The sequence below is a fragment of the Mustela putorius genome, unplaced genomic scaffold (assembly GCF_011764305.1).
Source record: "Mustela putorius furo isolate JIRA1106 unplaced genomic scaffold, ASM1176430v1.1 tig00003846_pilon_pilon_pilon, whole genome shotgun sequence".
NCBI classification, from domain to species: domain Eukaryota; kingdom Metazoa; phylum Chordata; class Mammalia; order Carnivora; family Mustelidae; genus Mustela; species Mustela putorius.
This window is the reverse complement of record NW_025421999.1, coordinates 5,914,907-5,933,463: the sequence shown is the minus strand read 5'-3', so window position 1 is coordinate 5,933,463 and position 18,557 is coordinate 5,914,907. Positions and strand designations below refer to the sequence as shown.

The 18,557-nt window shown below is 33.7% G+C and overlaps 1 protein-coding gene across 2 annotated transcripts in view; it reads right to left on the bottom strand.

Annotated features, from left to right (window-relative positions):
- Positions 1–1,500: 1,500 nt before the first annotated feature.
- The window catches only part of MMP16 (matrix metallopeptidase 16), a 294,522-nt gene continuing 277,465 nt past the window's right edge, over positions 1,501–18,557 (bottom strand). The window contains exon 10 of one of the 2 annotated variants that reach the window (XM_045063143.1): positions 1,501–1,963. In XM_045063143.1, coding sequence (XP_044919078.1) covers positions 1,953–1,963 — 11 coding nt within the window. In that variant the 3' untranslated portion in view covers positions 1,501–1,952. Of the gene's footprint in view, positions 1,964–2,451; positions 12,201–18,557 lie in introns of those variants that run through there. The other variant, XM_004766971.3, reaches the window with a different exon arrangement.

Sequence of the window (18,557 nt, the reverse complement as noted above, 5' to 3'; positions counted from 1 at the left end):
TTGTTTTAATAATAAAATCTTAGATATGATTCAAACTCTAATTTGGAAAGATTGTTCTGCCAGGAATGTGTAAATAGGCTAGAAAAGAAAGAGATTGAGTTAAGCAAGAAGATTCAGTTATGAACCCTAACTAGAACAAGAATGTCAAAGAGAAATGAGATGCCAATAATACCGTTGAGGCAGAATTCATAGACGTAATAAATATCAAAAGGGGGACATCAGAGGCAAAGGGAAAGGGAAAGGCCAAGAACACAATATTTTCATGGATAAGAGAATTTAGTGCATTAATAAATAATTCAGAAGGAAGCATTCTTATTTTGGGGAAAAAGGGATGTTGATTCTTTATATTTAGCAGATTGAATGTGGGAAGCAGAAGAAAAATCCAGATTAGTGGGTCCAGCAAGTGGGTGGAAATTGTCAGTCTGGATTTTTGAGACATCCTATCCACAAAGCTAAAGCCATGTCTATGCAGAAGGGTCCAGGAGAGGGTGTAGAATAAAGGAGATTAAGATCATAAAGGGGACTTACATAAATTAACAAGAATTAGTTTAAAAAGTTAGATATGATATGGAGAAATATTTTTAAGCCCTAATATCTAGAAGCCAACATTTTCCTGAGCACTGACTATGAGCTAGCTTCTGTAGCAGACTATAGGTATAGAAAAGGAATAAGAAATTAATAGGACCTGACTAGGGGAACAGAAGTATTAATAGCAGAGTTACTATCAGTATTAAATACTCTTAAGAAGCCAGGTAATATAGGGAATCAGACTAGATTTAGTTATAAATATATTATTTAAATTTAAAGAAATAAGTGTAAGGAGTGCCACAAAATTATAAGTAAAGAACGAGTATAAAGAACACATGATAGAAGTGAATTATATCTATATTTTCAAGGAATAGAACAATTAAGTGGGGGGAAAGAAGAGAGAGAGGAGGTGGAGGTAAGGAGGAGAAGGAAGAGGAAGAAGAGGGCATCAAACTGGGTTGAAGTTATGCCCATTCAAATACTTTGTGTAAAAGATTTAAAATATGCAAATGTTGTCACTCACCTCAGTAGTATTTATGTTTCCATAGCATGCTGGTGTCATTTTAGTTTGGTCCTTGATTGTGGCAACAATCATGCAAGATAGGTCACATAATACTATATTTTGATATTAAATAAATAAAATTCAGGTATGGAAGAAAAATACTTTACTGGATTAGGTCGCTATTTTCTGGTTTGTTTTTTTTCTCTTTGATAATAAAAACGAGGAATATTTATTCTTTTATTTTCTTTTAAGATTTTATTTTTTTATTTGACAGACAGAGATCACAAGTAGGCAGAGAGGCAGGCAGAGAGAGAGGAGGAAGCAGGCTCCCCGCTGAGCAGAGCGCCCGATGCGGGGCTCGATCCCAAGACCCCGGGATCATGACCTGAGCTGAAAGCAAAGGCTTTAACCCACTGAGCCACCCAGGCATCCCAAGGAATATTTATTCTTGAATTCTGCCTGATTATTTATGGTTTCATGTTGACAGCCTTATAAAAATAAAGGTTATCTTTTGTTTAAAAGCCTTCGACAAATACAACAAATACAAATACAAATTGTTGCTTGTCTAACCTTTTAGGTTCTTATGGGCAGACATGTTCCAAAAGTCCAACAACTCTTATCTGTGAGACTTCCTTTAAACTCCTTTGCCAGTTCTCAGGGATGAACCTTAGAAGCAGATTTCAAAGAACTGAACACAAACAATTCTCTGTCACTCTAGTCTACTGTTTATTACTTCAGACAATTAAATCCCTTATGATTGTCTTAGCTACCTTGCTTCAGCTCTCCTCTTTTACATTGTTTGATGTTGTAAGATATTTAATAGTTGATCCTGTGTTCAAAATAATTTATGAAAATGTAGATATGGAAATGTTTACCTTTGCTTATGTTTTTTATGAGTCAGCTCTTTATTCATGGCCATCCTTTACTGTAGTCCTATTATTTGAAAAAAAAAAAAGTTCTTAAATGGGATCCTGTCAAAGACTTTTGACACAAAAATTAACTACTTTGATTAAATTTACCTAGACAATCATGATGTATGACTTTAAACAATAAATTCTATTCACCTATCCAAAAATTAATCTTATTCTTGTTAGGTAGTGATGAAGTCTTAACATATTCTGTGTTCATGGTTACTTGCCTGAAATATATATGATGCAGTAATGCTTCCTGCTCCTCTCCTTGGCCCTTCACATGCATCTAGTTAGTTAAATAATTCTCCAGTTGATATGGCAAGTTTAATATACTTGCTCATTCAGAGAAACACAGGAAGTTTTGGCCTAAATTTCTTAAGAATTTTCATTTTGTTTCATATCGATTAGGAAGAAATAGGTAATAAAGTCTACTGCTATAGATTACAACTTCCATATTAGTTATAAATGTATATATATCATTCATTGAGTAAAACCACAATGTCTATGAACTGTTTTTCTTTTCTCTTATTTATTGACAGTTTTTTTTTTAATTACAACACAATGAATTGATGGTAAATACAGAAGATGCAATAGTATAAAAAGCCATTTAACCCTTCCCTAGGTTAAGACACTTACAGCAGACAAAAACTGCCCCACCCAAAATTCCCTCCTTGAATGGAAACAAAATAAATATAAATTAATAAATACAAAACAAATCACTGCACAGCCCTTAACTCTTTGATTGCCATGGCAAGAACCATGCTGATGATTCTAGCTTGTGACATTTGTGTGGTTAAAGGTTGCCGCAGCAGTCAAAGGGTTATAGCATTGTAAACATAAGTACTTTGTGGAAAAGTTCAGTCATGTTAATGGTCTACAGCGATGAGATTAATAGCATGACCCCTTGACCTTTAATGACGCAACATTATAAGGAGTTGAAGAGATAGTAGCTTGGTGAGCTGTTACATAGACTAGTCAACCATTTTATTTAACAATGTGCTATGAGGCCTTGATTTACTAATAAAAGACAACTTGTGAATAATAAACACTGTTCAATGCATTGATCAATAAAATCAATGAAAAAATTAAGCACCACAAAATTTTGCCTGATTATATCTGACAGTCATAATACACTTTAGCACCATTTATTTAGCCTTATATTTGCACACAAACAAGCTTTGTGTTTGTCAGTAGAAGCTATCTGAAAAAAAAAAAATATATATATATATGCCAGATTTAAGATGTTATAAATGTATAGAATCCTATGTGGGGGAAAAAAAAAAAAACCCAAACCAAAACCACTAACAACTTGCAAACCTTAAAGCTCATTCAGCAAATAAATGTGTTATTTATTTCTTTCCTTACACACAGAAGACTACATATTATCAGAAACTTAATGAAGTAGTGTTGAGTGTAATGTGAACAATCCAAAAGCTCAAAGTTACATGTTAATATCCTCTCCATAACTGAAAATATCATGGGGAATTAAAATAAAGGCAAAGTATTGTCAGACAACCAAGAGATAATAGCCTAAATATTTAATTTCTTAGTGTTTCTCTCTGCTTCATGTTTTAATATTATTTAAAGTCTACATTAATCTTATGTATTACATTCTTTTAATTTCCCATAACCACAATATAGAAAGGAAAAATGATTTTCATAACAAGCTATAAAATGTCTACTATTTACCCAAGAGACAACTTTCCTTTGCAATTGCTTGCATCTCATTCTGGCTCTGAAAGACAAATGTATGTGCAATTATTTTTTAATATACCATATGGTATTTATTTGACAAACTAAATTTATGGGAGCTTTTTCCCTTTAATCTGTATCTTAAATATGTATGTGTATGTATATACACACACATGCATACATACACACACACTCCATACACACACACAGTATGTATTTCCAAATCTATATTACGAGATAGCTCATATGGGTGGAATAAATTGTGTTCATTATCATACTGATCCACTACTGGAATCAAGATAATGTTAATATAGATATACAGATTTTAAAACATCTTGAAGATATATTACTACTCTGATGAAGCAGGCAATTTTCTCAATATCAATAATTGATTCTTTTAAAAAATCATCAATAGACTATGGACTATGTTTTTGCTAAAAATTAGGTTTATTAAAAGTTATAGTAGCACAAATTTGAACTAGTAAACTCCATTTATTTCCTCCCTATAAAAACAAGATATCTTTGTTTAAAATTATATACCTAAAAAAAAAAATCTTTCAAGATTTTAAGCCTGAAGCAAATTTTTTTGGGTGAGTCTCTAAAACCCCTGAAAATAGAGGTCCACAGTAGAAATGCTGATGCAGTCAAAACCAATGCAGCAAAAAGCTGCCACTATAATACACTTTATTCTTTTATTCTCTCTCTTTATAATATATAATTTATGTAATTCACACATAAAAGGAAATAGACAAAGAATTGAGGTTTTAGGCATTCATGTACACATGATGTACCTTAAACAAAACACTATGTTATGGTATTTACTTTCTGGTATAATTATTTAATATACATTCTCCAAAACCAAACTTTCTTAGCTGGCTTATCAACAGACAACAGCCTTCATACTCAGCATTTCACTTTCCTCAGGGGAATAACTCTAAAAAAGTTAGAATCCAATGTAAGAGATTGGAAAATGTGTGAAATTGATTGGGAGCTGTCTTGCATGAAACTTGTGAAGGAAATTACTGAGGAACACACACATTTTCTGGGCCCATGTCTGATATACGGTGCTGCTCAATTCTGGTTTTCATAAACAGAAGGTAAAATCAAATCTGTAAAAAAAAGAGGGGCAAGGTAGAAATGGAAAGGAATGCAAAATGGGGACAGACTACATAAGACAACACAAAACAATATATCCCTCCCAACCATCTGTATTTTGGGGTGACACACAGAAAGCAAACAAATAATTTCAGAATTGGAGGAGCAGAAAAACCAGACACCCAGTCATCCTTGTTAAGAAATCAGATTTGTTTGAAAGTCACAAAATAACTAGGATTGTGAAATTTTGTATTTCTGAACATATAAAAGAATAACATATTCCACTTCAGACAGAAAAGAAGTAATAAAATAACAAAAACAAAAACAAGTCTAATTTTACCCAGGCAGTAGTAGTACTACTAAAGAGCTGTGAGAAGACGGGCAATAATGTGGCCGCAGTGATGTTATTTCAGTGGTAGCAAAGATTATGACATTGATTTAAGGACTGAATCAGTCACTCAGGGAAATTGTGTTTTACCTTCACAACTGGGTTATCAATATATAGAGAGGGAACAAGTTCAAACTGGCATTATGAAAGAACAAATGAAACATGCATTCTAGTGACTTTGTAAATCGACAGCTCACACCAGGCTTTATTCATCCATATCTTAGCAAGACAGGCCAACATAGAAACATATATTCATACAAAATGTGGCAAGTACAAGCAGCACCATATCCTATCCTAGGAAAAAAGCATCCTAGCATGCAGTCACATCTCACCAAAGCTTCATCGTATATGAGGCATTTATAAAAAGGCCTGTGTCAAAAAGTGTTATGCCTGGGATCAAATCTAGCTACAGACCAAGTACTACAGATATGTCTGTATTTCATGTGTTTTTTTTCATGGAGAAAACCAAGTAGATAAAATACTCAAGAAACATCTTCGTAAGTCAAAAAGTTAATCATTTTATTCCTTGCACCATTCTTTCCTTCTGGTTTTTCTATGTGAAATAAGGGTTAATGACATCTTACTCTGAAACTACGTGGCCTAACAGGATACAATTATCATATTTTCAGATCTATATTTAATTGATTTTCTTCTCCCTTCTTAAGGGCATATAAATCCAGCTCTATAGCAGAGCACATGGCAAAGTTTTATGAATCAGCATGACGTTCTAGTTTATGATGTATATGTCTTACAATGCCCAGTGTGCCTTCAATATAAGGCCACATTGAGTGCAAACTTGAATATTATCCCCAGTCCAATGTAAGTATAAGACAGATTTTTAAGACGCAGTGCTCTTTAAATTGGAAAGGCATAGAATCTTTAGAAATCTTCATAAATATCTTTCTTTTTTTTTATACTTATGCGCTAACCATGAATTAACTGGGTGGGCCCTCATTTTCCTAAAAGAGCTTCAGTTTTGTACTGTTTTACAGTACTCATGACTTTATACCCTTACTTCATATAAAGAATTAGCGTTGTTTTTTTAAAAAGATGCATGTTGCTGTCCAATTATGTGCTAAAAATTGAAGGCTGCTACATCAGTATTCTACCAGAATAGTGACACATTTTATATCTGTTTTCCACTCAATTTTTGTGAATTTGTCGGGTTTGTTTAAATCAGTGTTCATTCTTAGGCTTTATATACTATTGGTTTAAGTTTCAACATAGAAATATGTATAAAATATTGAAAGAGATATTTGTAATTGATGTTGTTCATCTGAACTGAAATATCTCTGGATCATTTCAGAATGATACCAGTGGAAATACAAAATGATTTGAGTAGGACAGAAAGACAAAGGTTATCATTAGATGAGATTAGAACACTAAGGCAACTTCTTTGCTACTATGCCAAGTGTTTATGTTATATGATTTCTGAGGTAAATTTCTATCCTAGAGAAATGGCTTTTCTTAGGAGATTCTAACAAATATCTTTCCAACTGAGATTACTGAACACCTAACTTTTGACATATTTATCCTATAAGGCAGTGCATTACTATCAGATGTATTTATGTAGGATAACATCTAAAAACCAGTGACTAATTATATACATTGATATATCACATACCCATTACTAATATGAAGAGCTTGAAATTGTATTTTTCTCTATTTTTATACTTGCTAAAGTAAAATTTCCGGTTGTATTAAGGAGTGCTGTAGTTAAGATTTCATATTTTACAAAACACTCATTTTTCTTTTTCCTCCATTTCCATTATATTTAATAAATATAGTATTTAATTTTCAGATTTATGGTGTGGTGCTCCATCTGGTTGCTGTTTATTATATAAAGTTCTAATTTTTAAAATATAACTGATAAAATTTTTTCAGATGTAACTTTGGTTCCCTTTTCAGCAACAAGGAACCTAAAACATAGATACACATCCTTTGCCAGTTATAACCTACAGTCACAATAAATCAGTATCATGAAGGTGCAGGAGATGCAGTGGAATGATTAAATCCTTTAATACTATTGACTTAAAACCTTTTGTGATATCATGTATTGGCTGAGTTTATATTTACAGCTATTTAGAAATAGCTTATCTGAATTTAACATTTTCGGTTTAGACGGCATGTTCTGTTTGACATCTGTGATATTTTGGAATGTGCTCTTGAGAGCATCAAAAATGAAATGAGCTCTTCACTATGTTTGCTGAAAAAGATTTCACCACCATCCACGAGGTTGTTTCAGTATATGTTACAATCTCACAGACTCAATACTATCATTAAATCACCGCCTTTATTAGTTTCTGGAAATAATTCCAAAACTTAAAAAAAAAAAAAAAGATCTTTTCATGACTCTTGTGTTAACTCAGTCTACTTGATTTTAACATCCATTTCTCTTCAGATAGCACATTGAATTTAGGCAATATGGACACATATGTTACTCTATGTAAGATTCACAAAGTGTGGGCATGTATTTGATACTAGAGATATCAGCATAATATGCAGAACTTGGAAGTATTATATTACTATACCTAGGATCCAGTATATACACATCATCCACATATTGGAACTACCAGTGAAGTTGGGCAATGTTCTCATCCACCACATTGCATTTTTTAATCACCCACAGAAAGGGAATAAAAATAAGTATATTGTATCTGAAACAAATTGTGTCAATAGAAAAAGATTACAAGCAATCTGACTAGTAAAAGTAACATTTGCTTATTTCAGTAAATCAGTCTCTATCCTTTATTACTTAGTAATTATTTTCTGTAAATTATTACTTAGTAATTTATTACATCTGATTCAGAAAAGCCTCGCCCTCTGATTTATAACAGAAGTTGTCTTTGCTAGTATCATATAATGTTCTCTAATTTATCTATGGTATCTCTGCAGTTGTAAAGAGCTTCTGTATTCACCTGTTCTGATTGCCATGTCAGCAGACACTTTGTTCTAAAAGGAGTCAATAGTTAAATTCATAACCTCCTCTACAGTTTTGATGTGCATTTACTGCTTTATAGGGAATACAGACTGACTGGCTATTTTAATACTTCATTTCAGTCCACTTAATAATATATAGAACAATAATTTTGGCTAAAATTATAAACTATAGAGTTAATTTATGTAAGGAACATTACCTTGTTTACATTTGTATTTATATTAAAGTATTAATAATGAAACAGAAGAATTATGTTTTGTGATCATGAATGTGTTTTCATTTTGAGAAATCCTAGGTCTGAACTTTCCATGCTATTAATGATGTTTGATGAAAAATATTTGATAGATTTTATGTTTCTATAAGATACTGAACTTGGTACATTATGTTGTTGACCCATGGAAATTTACTCCACATTGTTTTTGAATCACTATTCTTATTTGCTGGACCAACTGGTCTCTCTCTCTTTCGTTATTCCAATAGGATTGAGACTTTTTCCCCCAAACCCCAAGTGGAAGAGGAGTAAGGAACCATACTCACAAAGTGCCCTGTGTACAATAAACAAGTAGAATCTTGATGTTTGTGATTATATAGAACTTAATATTTTCTTATCTCTTGTAGCCTCACAGCCTGAAAATTTATTCTATTAAAGAGAGAAGCTGTATATGCCTTTTCTTATTGTATAAATCTCATCTCATATTGAAGTAAATATGACCCAACACTTATCCATGACATTTTCAGAATTCAAGCACAATGACAGGGTCTTTCCTTTCTTAATACTATGATTATTTTCTAGCCCTTATATACTTATAGTCTTATGACGAATCAGGGTATTGTGACAAATGAGTAAGAGGCAAAAGATTGCTTCTTCAGGTTTTTTTCTCATTTAAAAAAAAAGTAAAATCAGTGTTTAATGCAGGTTGATGGAATGCCTCAATGATTTACCCATGTCCCCAAATGACATAGTTTCTCATTTCTGTGTTTAGCAAAATAAGATTTCCAGACATCTTTTTTCTTGACACCAAGGTCCTAAAAGGATTAAACCCTCCCATAAGCAAACACTGTGTAAGTGAGCTTATGTATATAGTTCTCCATGCTCAGTAGAAGTGACTAATTCTTTATAATATCAGCATCATCTAGAATGGAAGCACTGAAAGCAATAGGACTGATTTTGGTCCTCTCCCCATGCTTTCTTTCTTGGCCTTCACATACATAATCTCTGATATCTTGTCAAAATACAGTTTGCATTGCATAATGTTTTGCTGTAAAGCCATTCCTCTTTTTTAACTGTTCTTTTTTTTCTTATCCTTACATTATATATGTTCCGGTTATAAGAAATAACAATCTGCAAAGGCTTTGCAGCATGCCACCCATGATTACAAAATATTTTCCCAAACCAAATCATAAACATGTTGTTTAACTGAAAGACATTCTAATTTTCATGCTATGTTGAGTATAAATATAAATTCAAGGCAGCCAAACTCTCCCATTTCCAAATAAGAATATGTACCTACACTCATTAAAAATCATCTGGAAATGTGTATTATTAGCAAATGAGTAAGAAATTTTCACTAGTATAAAATTCCTGCTTTATATAAAAGCCACACTGGCCGTTCAAGTATTTTGAGGTTTTTTTTTTCCCCTATAGTTTTATATTTGTACTGAAAATGATGAATTTAGACTTGAAATTATATTAAAGGAGAATTAAAAGTCACTTCTACCTATAGGGCATTTTTCGAGTGTGCATGTAAATGGCAAAGTGTCCATCTGCAGATCCACCATCAACACTCTTTCTCTCTCTCTACTCTAAGGAAACAGCTCATGCTTACTAGGGTTTTAGAGTACAGTTAACACTCCAAAGGAGAAGCAACACCAGATTTCCTTCAGTTTGTGCCAGTTTGCAAGTTAAAGGTCAAAGGGCAAAGACATAGAACAGGACTCTTCAAGGAAAATTTTCACAGAAGACAATGTTTAAGTTGTTGTTAATGACAGTCAACAGATCAATAATCAAGTACAAGGCAAGCTGTTCATTGTTTCAAAAGCTAATCCCCTCAAAAGCTGGCTTTCACACAAAGCCAATGTCTGACTCATGGGGTGCATTCGGTCTGACCATCTCTGATAAGTTCACAGCCCAGTGGCTGTAAAGCCTTTCACTGCAAGAAGCAGCTCCTAAAAATCAATAAAGAGGTCTGTCAGTTGCTGACTTTTCTCTAGGAAAAAAATATTGATACAAACCTGCACTGCAGGTCACATGAAAATGACAATACTGCTGTTAGGACAAATTACACTCAACAATGAAATGCTTTGGTGGTCTCTTGGCTCTGTCAGTGATCAAATGGATGGCTAAATGCCAGAAGCCACTCTAACCCTTTGAGAACTATGGTTGACATGCAATAGGTAATGCACTGGAGGATATTCATGCAATCTCAGAGTCATCATTATAAGTCATTTTTAAAATGGCAATGCTAACTGCATGTACCAAGGCAAATTGAATTTTCATGCAATGATTTTAAAACAGAAATTCAATATGTCTAAGGAAAAAAAAAGACTTAGGCTATTATAATCAGTTCTTCAAATAAAATTTCACTCTTACATTTTCTGAATAAAATATCTTTTATTTGCCAGGAAAAATTTTGGCAAGTAACATTTCTGTTTGCTATAAACGCATTTAAGTAGTACCGCAAATTACTTAAAAATTACATGGGATTATAGGATGTCTGTTTTAAAAACCTGAACTTCTTGAACCTGTGTCTGTTTTTACCATTGTCCAGTTCTATAATTTACTAGATAGCAAGACTGACAATCCTAAGACTCTGAAAGCTAGTCTGATAGTTCTCAAAGGGTTACACCAATGTATTACTAGTGTCACATATCCTTGCAAAATAACTGTCACTTTAAACCACTTTGGAGACATACTGCTTCTTGCTCTTAATGAATATTCCTGACAGACCCATGGAAGGCCTGGGGCAATGGCCTAATACAACTTGGGGAGATTATCACAATGATGTAGGGTCAGGTGGCAGGAAGGGGATTAGAAACACTTCAAAACAATCAAAAGGTCCTGTTTGAATATAGCTATGAATATAAATGTGATGAAACATTGAGGACATAGCTGAGAACAGCTGTATAAAACGAAAAATGGATGTATTATTAAGGCTGTTACTATATTGCAGATATTTTGGCCCCTTGTTTGTTGGAAAATGGCTGTCCCAACAGTCTAAAGTCCTGCATGTGTATTCCAGATCTCCCACCTGACAAAAATGAAGTGTAGGAGACTATCCATAGCAGTCAGAGAGCTATCTTCTTTGGAGACAAAGCTGTTTTGGGTCTTCACACTTTCCTGAAAGTTCAATTGTGGGTTTTTTTGTTTAACCATTTTTTTTTTCTTTGCTTTAAAGCAAAAATTCATGGGTTTTTCCATTTTGCTTTTTTCCCCCAGATATGGGCTCAGGCTTCAGAAGAAAAATAATATTGGAAACCTTTAAGAAGAATCTTTTTTCTTCTTTTTTTTCCTCTTCTTTAGTTAATCCTGAAAATTTACTGGGCATTGAGCGTGCAGAGGAAAGGCCTAGAACTGAATGACAAAGAAAGACAAAGGACTGAAGAACGGCAGATACTGTGCATCATGGAAGCTTCCCCATGAGTGTATTTCCACTCATGTGCAGGACCAGCAACCCTCTGGGTTTGAAAGGTCAGCCCTGAATCAGGCTGCCACAAGCCTGCTCCTAGCTAGGAAACAGCATAACAGCTCTTGTCTTGAATCTCAAGTTACCACAAACTCCTGGAAAAGAAAGAAAGAAAAAAAAACCCTACATCACACCCACTCTTGCATAGAGCGTTTACAGTACAGTATGTGGCGGGGTGTTCCTTTCCTCTTGAACTGGAACACAGTGTAAACCAATACAAGGAGGCATAAGGCCAAGATGCAGGGAATGACAATAGCTATGGCTTTCACAGTGCTGGCTGTGTTGTCCAGTTTGATGACAATGTCTACATCGTCTGGTGGGCTGTGTCCTTCTTTATCTCTGTCTGTTGGTCCATCACAGCCCATAAAATCCTTGAGGATGGATCTGGGATATCCAGGTTCTACTTTGAGTATCTGGTTGTTGAATTTCCAGTACTCCTTTCCTTTGTAGAAATACGTAAAGCCTAGAGGGGGAAACACACACACATAGGTACCACTTATTTTGAAGGTGTATATGTATAGAAATTCTTATTGATTTAAATTAGGCTACTTTTTAAAAGATGTATTTTAAGGCCTTTCCATTTTGGTAGGAAGAAAACATTATCTTCAGCTTAGCTGTCTTTTGAAATAAATCTGGCTGGTATACTGTAGAAGTTGTACTCTCTAATGCCTATGGAAAGCTTAGCCAAGAGTCAGAATATCCATAGAGGACTACTGAAAGATCATGCTGAACACATCTTGTCCTAATCTGGAAGAAGAGCTTTACCCTGTTTCTTACTTGGAAGGTTGCAGTTTCAGATTTACCCATCAGGGTGATAATACCAACTTGTACTGAAATATGCTGAGACAGCCTTATGAACTGAAGCACTATGTGCCTGCAGAACTGCTGTTGAAGACATTGTACAATGCACCCGACGAGGCCACTCCATGAAACACCTCAGGGGAAATTTCTAATCATCTCAGAACTGGGAGCAGTTGTACTTAAACAGTAGGTTCGCTTTTGTCATTTGGACAAGAAATCACAACAATTTGTAAGTCATGAAGCTATGGAGATGTTTTCTTTGCTAGGAATCTTAATAAGTAAATAGGTATTTGCTTTTCATCCAGAGCTCCTTCATGTCAAGTTTCTTTGTGACTGCACTTTTTGGACTTAATTCCTGCTTTGAGACAAAATTCAAGAAACCAAGAGGAAATACTTTAATGTTATCATGACTTAAAAACTGTATTTTAGGAGCTATTTTGAATAGTATGCCTACTTTAGAGTTCATAATCATTAATGAGGGTTTTCTATATCCTGTATTATTGAGCACTTATTATGGAAGAAATATTGTGCTTAAAGCCCACTAAATGACATATTTTAATACTCATAACCACTCTGTCAAGTAGAATTATTTACCTGTACTTTTCAGGCAAAGATACTGATGCTCAGAGGTAAGATACTATGTCCAAGTTCTGGTGAAAGCAGAAATTAAAGCTTTATCTAGTTCTAGAGCCTGAACACTTAATGATTTTCTTAGAACTGTGTCCTTTAAAGATCTCCTGTCATTTAACAAACACTTCTTGATTAAACATCACAGGTTGTGATAGGTAAAACCCATGCAACAAAAAACTGACACCTTTCAAAAAAAATTCATCTAGAATAGACCATCACTTCAGGTCACTTCATTTTGGAAATCATTCTGTTCAATGACATAAAAATCTGCTGTTACTTTTTATTTCAAAGGGCAGTTTTGCAATCAGAGTAACATGCCAAGTGAAAACAGGTGTATGTAGATTCAAATATTTCAGCAGGGAGCTGGTATTTGATCACGCTAATGAAATCCAATATAATTACTCAACAAGCTTGGATGAAGAAATGTTGAGGACTTGCCAAATAATAGTACATTAGACAATCACAGTTGAATAATGGCATTGATTTAGAATTAAAAAGACCTTCAAAACAGGTGAACATACTTCTTATATTTATAAACTGGAAACCCAACAGCTAGAATTATCTTCATCTTTAATTTTTTTGTCAAAGCTAATTACTGTGAACCTCCTGGGTAACATACAAAAGTCAGAAGTTTCCATTTTAATATTTATGCAGGGCAAATTTTATAGTAGCACATTCCATATACAGAAGTAGAATGGTAGTTTATTGAGTATATTTGTTAGAGATAACAAGTCTGGTGAGTAGAAGTTAAATAATAAAGGTATTTGAAAAGAAGTGGCCTGCAATCTTGGTAATAGGAATCTGTCAAACTTTGATCCCACAATATTCATCTCATTCAGTAATAAGAAATATGAAACAGCAGTTGGTGGAAGAAATGTTGATGTACTCATTTTTTGTCCTTTTTAAGAACAGCTTTGATGTTAAATTCTTGTAGGTGTTATGCTTATTAAGAATAGCAACTTCAGATGAATTCTTACCTGAATTATTATTTTTTGAGAAATCCTGAGAAAGAATTCAGTGGGTACTGTAATGAATTATGTGGTGATTTTTTTTCCTCCCATATTTGACCAGATTTTACTCGTGACTTTTCTGGTGTTTAGTCCTAAAATGTAACAAGACACTGCCCATCATAATTGTCTTGTTCTAACTTAGTAGATGTCTCTGGATGATAGTGTCTATGTGTTCTCTGTCTTCCACTTTTATGTGTTTATTAGTAAGAAGTTAATTAGTATTTAAAAAATGTGAATGAATAACTTTGCGTTGTGGAAATACAGGTCTGAATCACAGTTGTACATTTTGACAGAGAATGAGCATAGGGAGTAGGGACTCAGCAAGTCAACAGAATCAAGAGTCAAAACTATTTTAACAGCGATCAGCAAGATGAAATGCAACCGTTTGAATAGTGTTTTGTATTTGCCTCAAGATTGCATTTTCTAAGGAAGGCATAGAGAATACCTAGGTGGTATGGCTTGACAGCAATTAACATAGAAACAATTTGAAGGAGAGGGGATGCAGCAGTTCTTTACTACAACTTTAGTATCTGTTAAAAATTCACTGTTGCTTAAAACATAGTCAGATAATGAGTGCCAGGAAGAAATCATTCCACTATATTCTGCATGAGTCAAATCTCATTTAGATTATTGCATTTTCAAAGACTAAAAGTAAAGAGAAAAATGAAAAAAACTGTTAAATCAAGATGGTTTTGCGAAAAGCAGGAGGATGATGGCTCAGGAAGATACATTCTGAGAAAGCCTGGATTTGTCTAGTATGACAAGATAAAAAATTTAACCAGACATGACAAATAATCAGTTACTTTAATGATACACCGTAGAGAAAGGTGTTAACTTTTCCTCTTTGGAGATAATGCATTCCAGCACATTCAGTGGGGCTAGAATGTTCTAGTTTCAAACCTCAAATATATAATCTTACCTTTTTTTTATGATTATGAATAAGTTGCTTAAACTGATGCCAACTTCCTCATTTATCAATAATAATAAATGACATAAAAAGGTATTTATGTTAGACAAATTATATAGTGAATTTATGTAGTATATCTGATATATGATAGTCATTCAATAAGTAGCACAAGTGTTCATATTTATGAAGATGGCAGAATTAATATCAGTAGGTGTATATGGAGGCACATTCCACCTTAATATGAAAAATATCCTTCAAACACTTATAGCTGAGTTGCTGAATTTGTGGACTTTCATTTCTTTGTTTAAAATTACAAGTAGAAGACTCCAAGGAAGAAATTCCTACATTGATGGAAGAATAGACCAGAGAAAACATTCAGTGTTCTACAATCTCCAACTTTTATGACTATCAAATTTCATGTGCATAGACTTAAAGGGAATTACTTTGGGTCAAAATATAAGTATAAATGTATTTACTTAATAATTTGAACTTGTTATCTTTCTTACATAAACCTAAGGGAAGAAATTGTATAAAATATGAATTTAAGGTAAGAAGCTACAAGCATGAAATTTGTAGATAATAAAAAGTGGAGAATTTGCTGTTGATAGACCAAAGCCTTCCAGATTCTTTGATATTGCTATTGCACAGAACAAGGCTTCAGACAGATGAAAAATCTCTTTGAGGGAGGGAATTTTTAGAATAATGGAAGGATAAAATTAATTTATATGACCAGTAATTATTGAATGTTTAGTATGTGAACTACCTTCAAAGACTTTATACTAGAGGGGATAATGAGCATATAAACTGATCATTATAATATGAGATTTGAGTAGAAGGCATGGAGTAATCACAAAAAGATATTCAAGGAGAATATTCTGAAAGATGAAGAGTGAGTTCAGTGTTGAGGGATATCAAAGAGGGGGCTAGACCAGGTAAGGTCCAGAAGACATAGATATATTGCAGTTTCATCTGTAGTTTCTATTCACTTGTAAGCATTGATTCTCCCAAAATGCTTCGTTTGTCAGGATTTTACGAAGTTATTTTTTTGTTATGTGAAAAGAAACCGTGAAATTCTGAATATAAGAAAACTTTTTTTTTCCTCTTTTGAAATTGACCCTTGAGGTGGGAAGATCATGGGGAAATGCTCATGGAAATATGATCTTGGCAGTCTCAGTCCTGTATTGTACAAAACAAAATTTTCACCTTTGTAAAAATTGATAGTATTTTATTAATTGTATTACTATAACATAAAAAGGATATAATTACATATTCTGACTTTAAAATAGTTGTTCAGAAACTGTTTCAAGGTTGTTTAGAAACTGTTTATGAAAGAGTTGATTCAGTTCAGAGTATACTTCCCGGCACAATTTCACTGATTTATACAGGATATTACTAAATATTCAGGTGGAAAAGAATATGAAAAATCATGGGGTGTGGGTAGCAAGAAGATTTTTTTTTATTATATATATATATATAATTTTATAAAATATCTCAGGTATTAGTGGCCTTGTAGATAGAAACAGGGAAAATGAAAACCATTAATGTGATAAGGATTTAAGATTATGTGTACTGTGTCTACTTTTCCATCTTTTGAAATAATTTATTACTTATTTTATTTTATTTTTTTAAAAGATTTTATTTATTTATTTGTCAGAGAGAGTGATGACAAGTAGGCAGAGAGGCAGGCAGAAGGAGAGGGGAAAGTAGGCTCCCTGCTGAGCAGAGAGCCTGATGCGGGGCTCGATCCCAGGACCCTGAGATCATGATCCGTGCCAAAGGCAGAGGCTTTAGCCCACTGAGCCACCCAGGTGCCCCTACTTATTTTAAAAGTTATTTTTATCTTAAAAGATAAACTCAGTTTAAAAAATTAATAAAGGGGCGCCTGGGTGGCTCAGTGGGTTAAAGCCTCTGCCTTCGGCTCAGGTCATGATCCCAGGGTCCTGGCATAGAGCCCCATATCGGGCTCTCTGCTCTGCAGGGAGCCTGCTTCCTCCTCTCTCTCTCGGCCTGCCTCTCTGCCTACTTGTGATCTCTGTCTGTCAAATAAATAAATAAAATCTAAAAAAAAAAATAAATAAAAATAATAAAATATTAATAAAGATAAGAAATTATTAACCAAACTTCCTAGAATTAATAACACTGCAGTTAAGATCTTGGTTGAATTTTCTTTGCATTATTTTTGTATGGTATGTGATAGCTTTTATTGACGACAGTTTAAAGCAGTGGTAAGACTTCTGTAAATATTAGCTAGAGTTGGTTTTATCTGGGCTTTAATAAACCCCTTTATTCTAACCTCAAGAAATCCCCTCTCCCTCTAGTTTCTTCCGTGGTGACACCTATAATTCATAGGGGTGATCTCAATTTTCTGCCTCCATGTGATCATTTTTCACATTTCTTTTTTTATTTCTTTGTTCTTTTCATCCTCACCTGCATAGTTTGAGTTTGGGGCCCTATTTTGATCTGATTAATTGCCTCCAATGTGACTGCACTGTTACTTCCTTCATTTTCTTATTGATACCCTCTTGACAGCTATGTCTTCATCTTTATCTCTCCTCATCTATGGATTTCTGCTTTGATCACATACAGGCTCTCTTAACTTTTTCTGAACCAATAGAATATACACAAAATTGATAATTCTCAACAAGTGCTATGATCATGGCTTCAAGTTTCTTTTTTACTTTGCCTCTCCCTGTAGCATACTGCATGTGGAGCACTATCATACAGAATATAGTATGTCATTTCATATAACAAGGGTCAAAATACAGCTTGTGTACTTTGGCTTTTCTGACTGGTGTTTATTGATCCTGGGTCACAGTTCCTTCAGGTGTTTACTCAGTGTATAGTTGTCTTAAACTCTGGCAATATGCTGATTGTTAATTGTAGTCTTCCTTGGTGCTGTTGATTTTTCATTCTCCTCCCATTTCTTCAGTTAACTTTTTTGTTCTTTCCTCAACTGATGTATTTAATTGTGTTTTTATAAGTGATGTTAATTTTATTCTTGTTGCATATATGTTACAGATTTTTCATTTTGAGGACTCAAAATGGTATATCATTTGAGGACTCAAATGGTATATCATTTTCTTATGGCTCCTATTACAAATCATTTGATGGGGTATGTTTTTGTATATATTTTAGAATGATTTATTTCCTTTGTTCTGGAATATTGTGTATAAATCCTATTTTGAATTATTATTATGATTTATTCCTATTTACTGATTTCTGAATGAGGAGAGAAATGTTGAGATTTTACATATGCCAACAGATAGGAGTGTATGGGTTCTCCCTCACTTGGCTGAAACTCAAATCCCGAGATGGAGAACAAGGAACAGGGGCAGCTCTCTGCTCTGCTTCTTGTTATTAAGCAATCATACAGTCACTTAGCTTGATTGTGTTGAGTTGGGATCTTCCCTGTTTGCTGACACTCTAAGCCAAAGATGACATTGAAAAATTAAAATCTTCAACATGCACAATT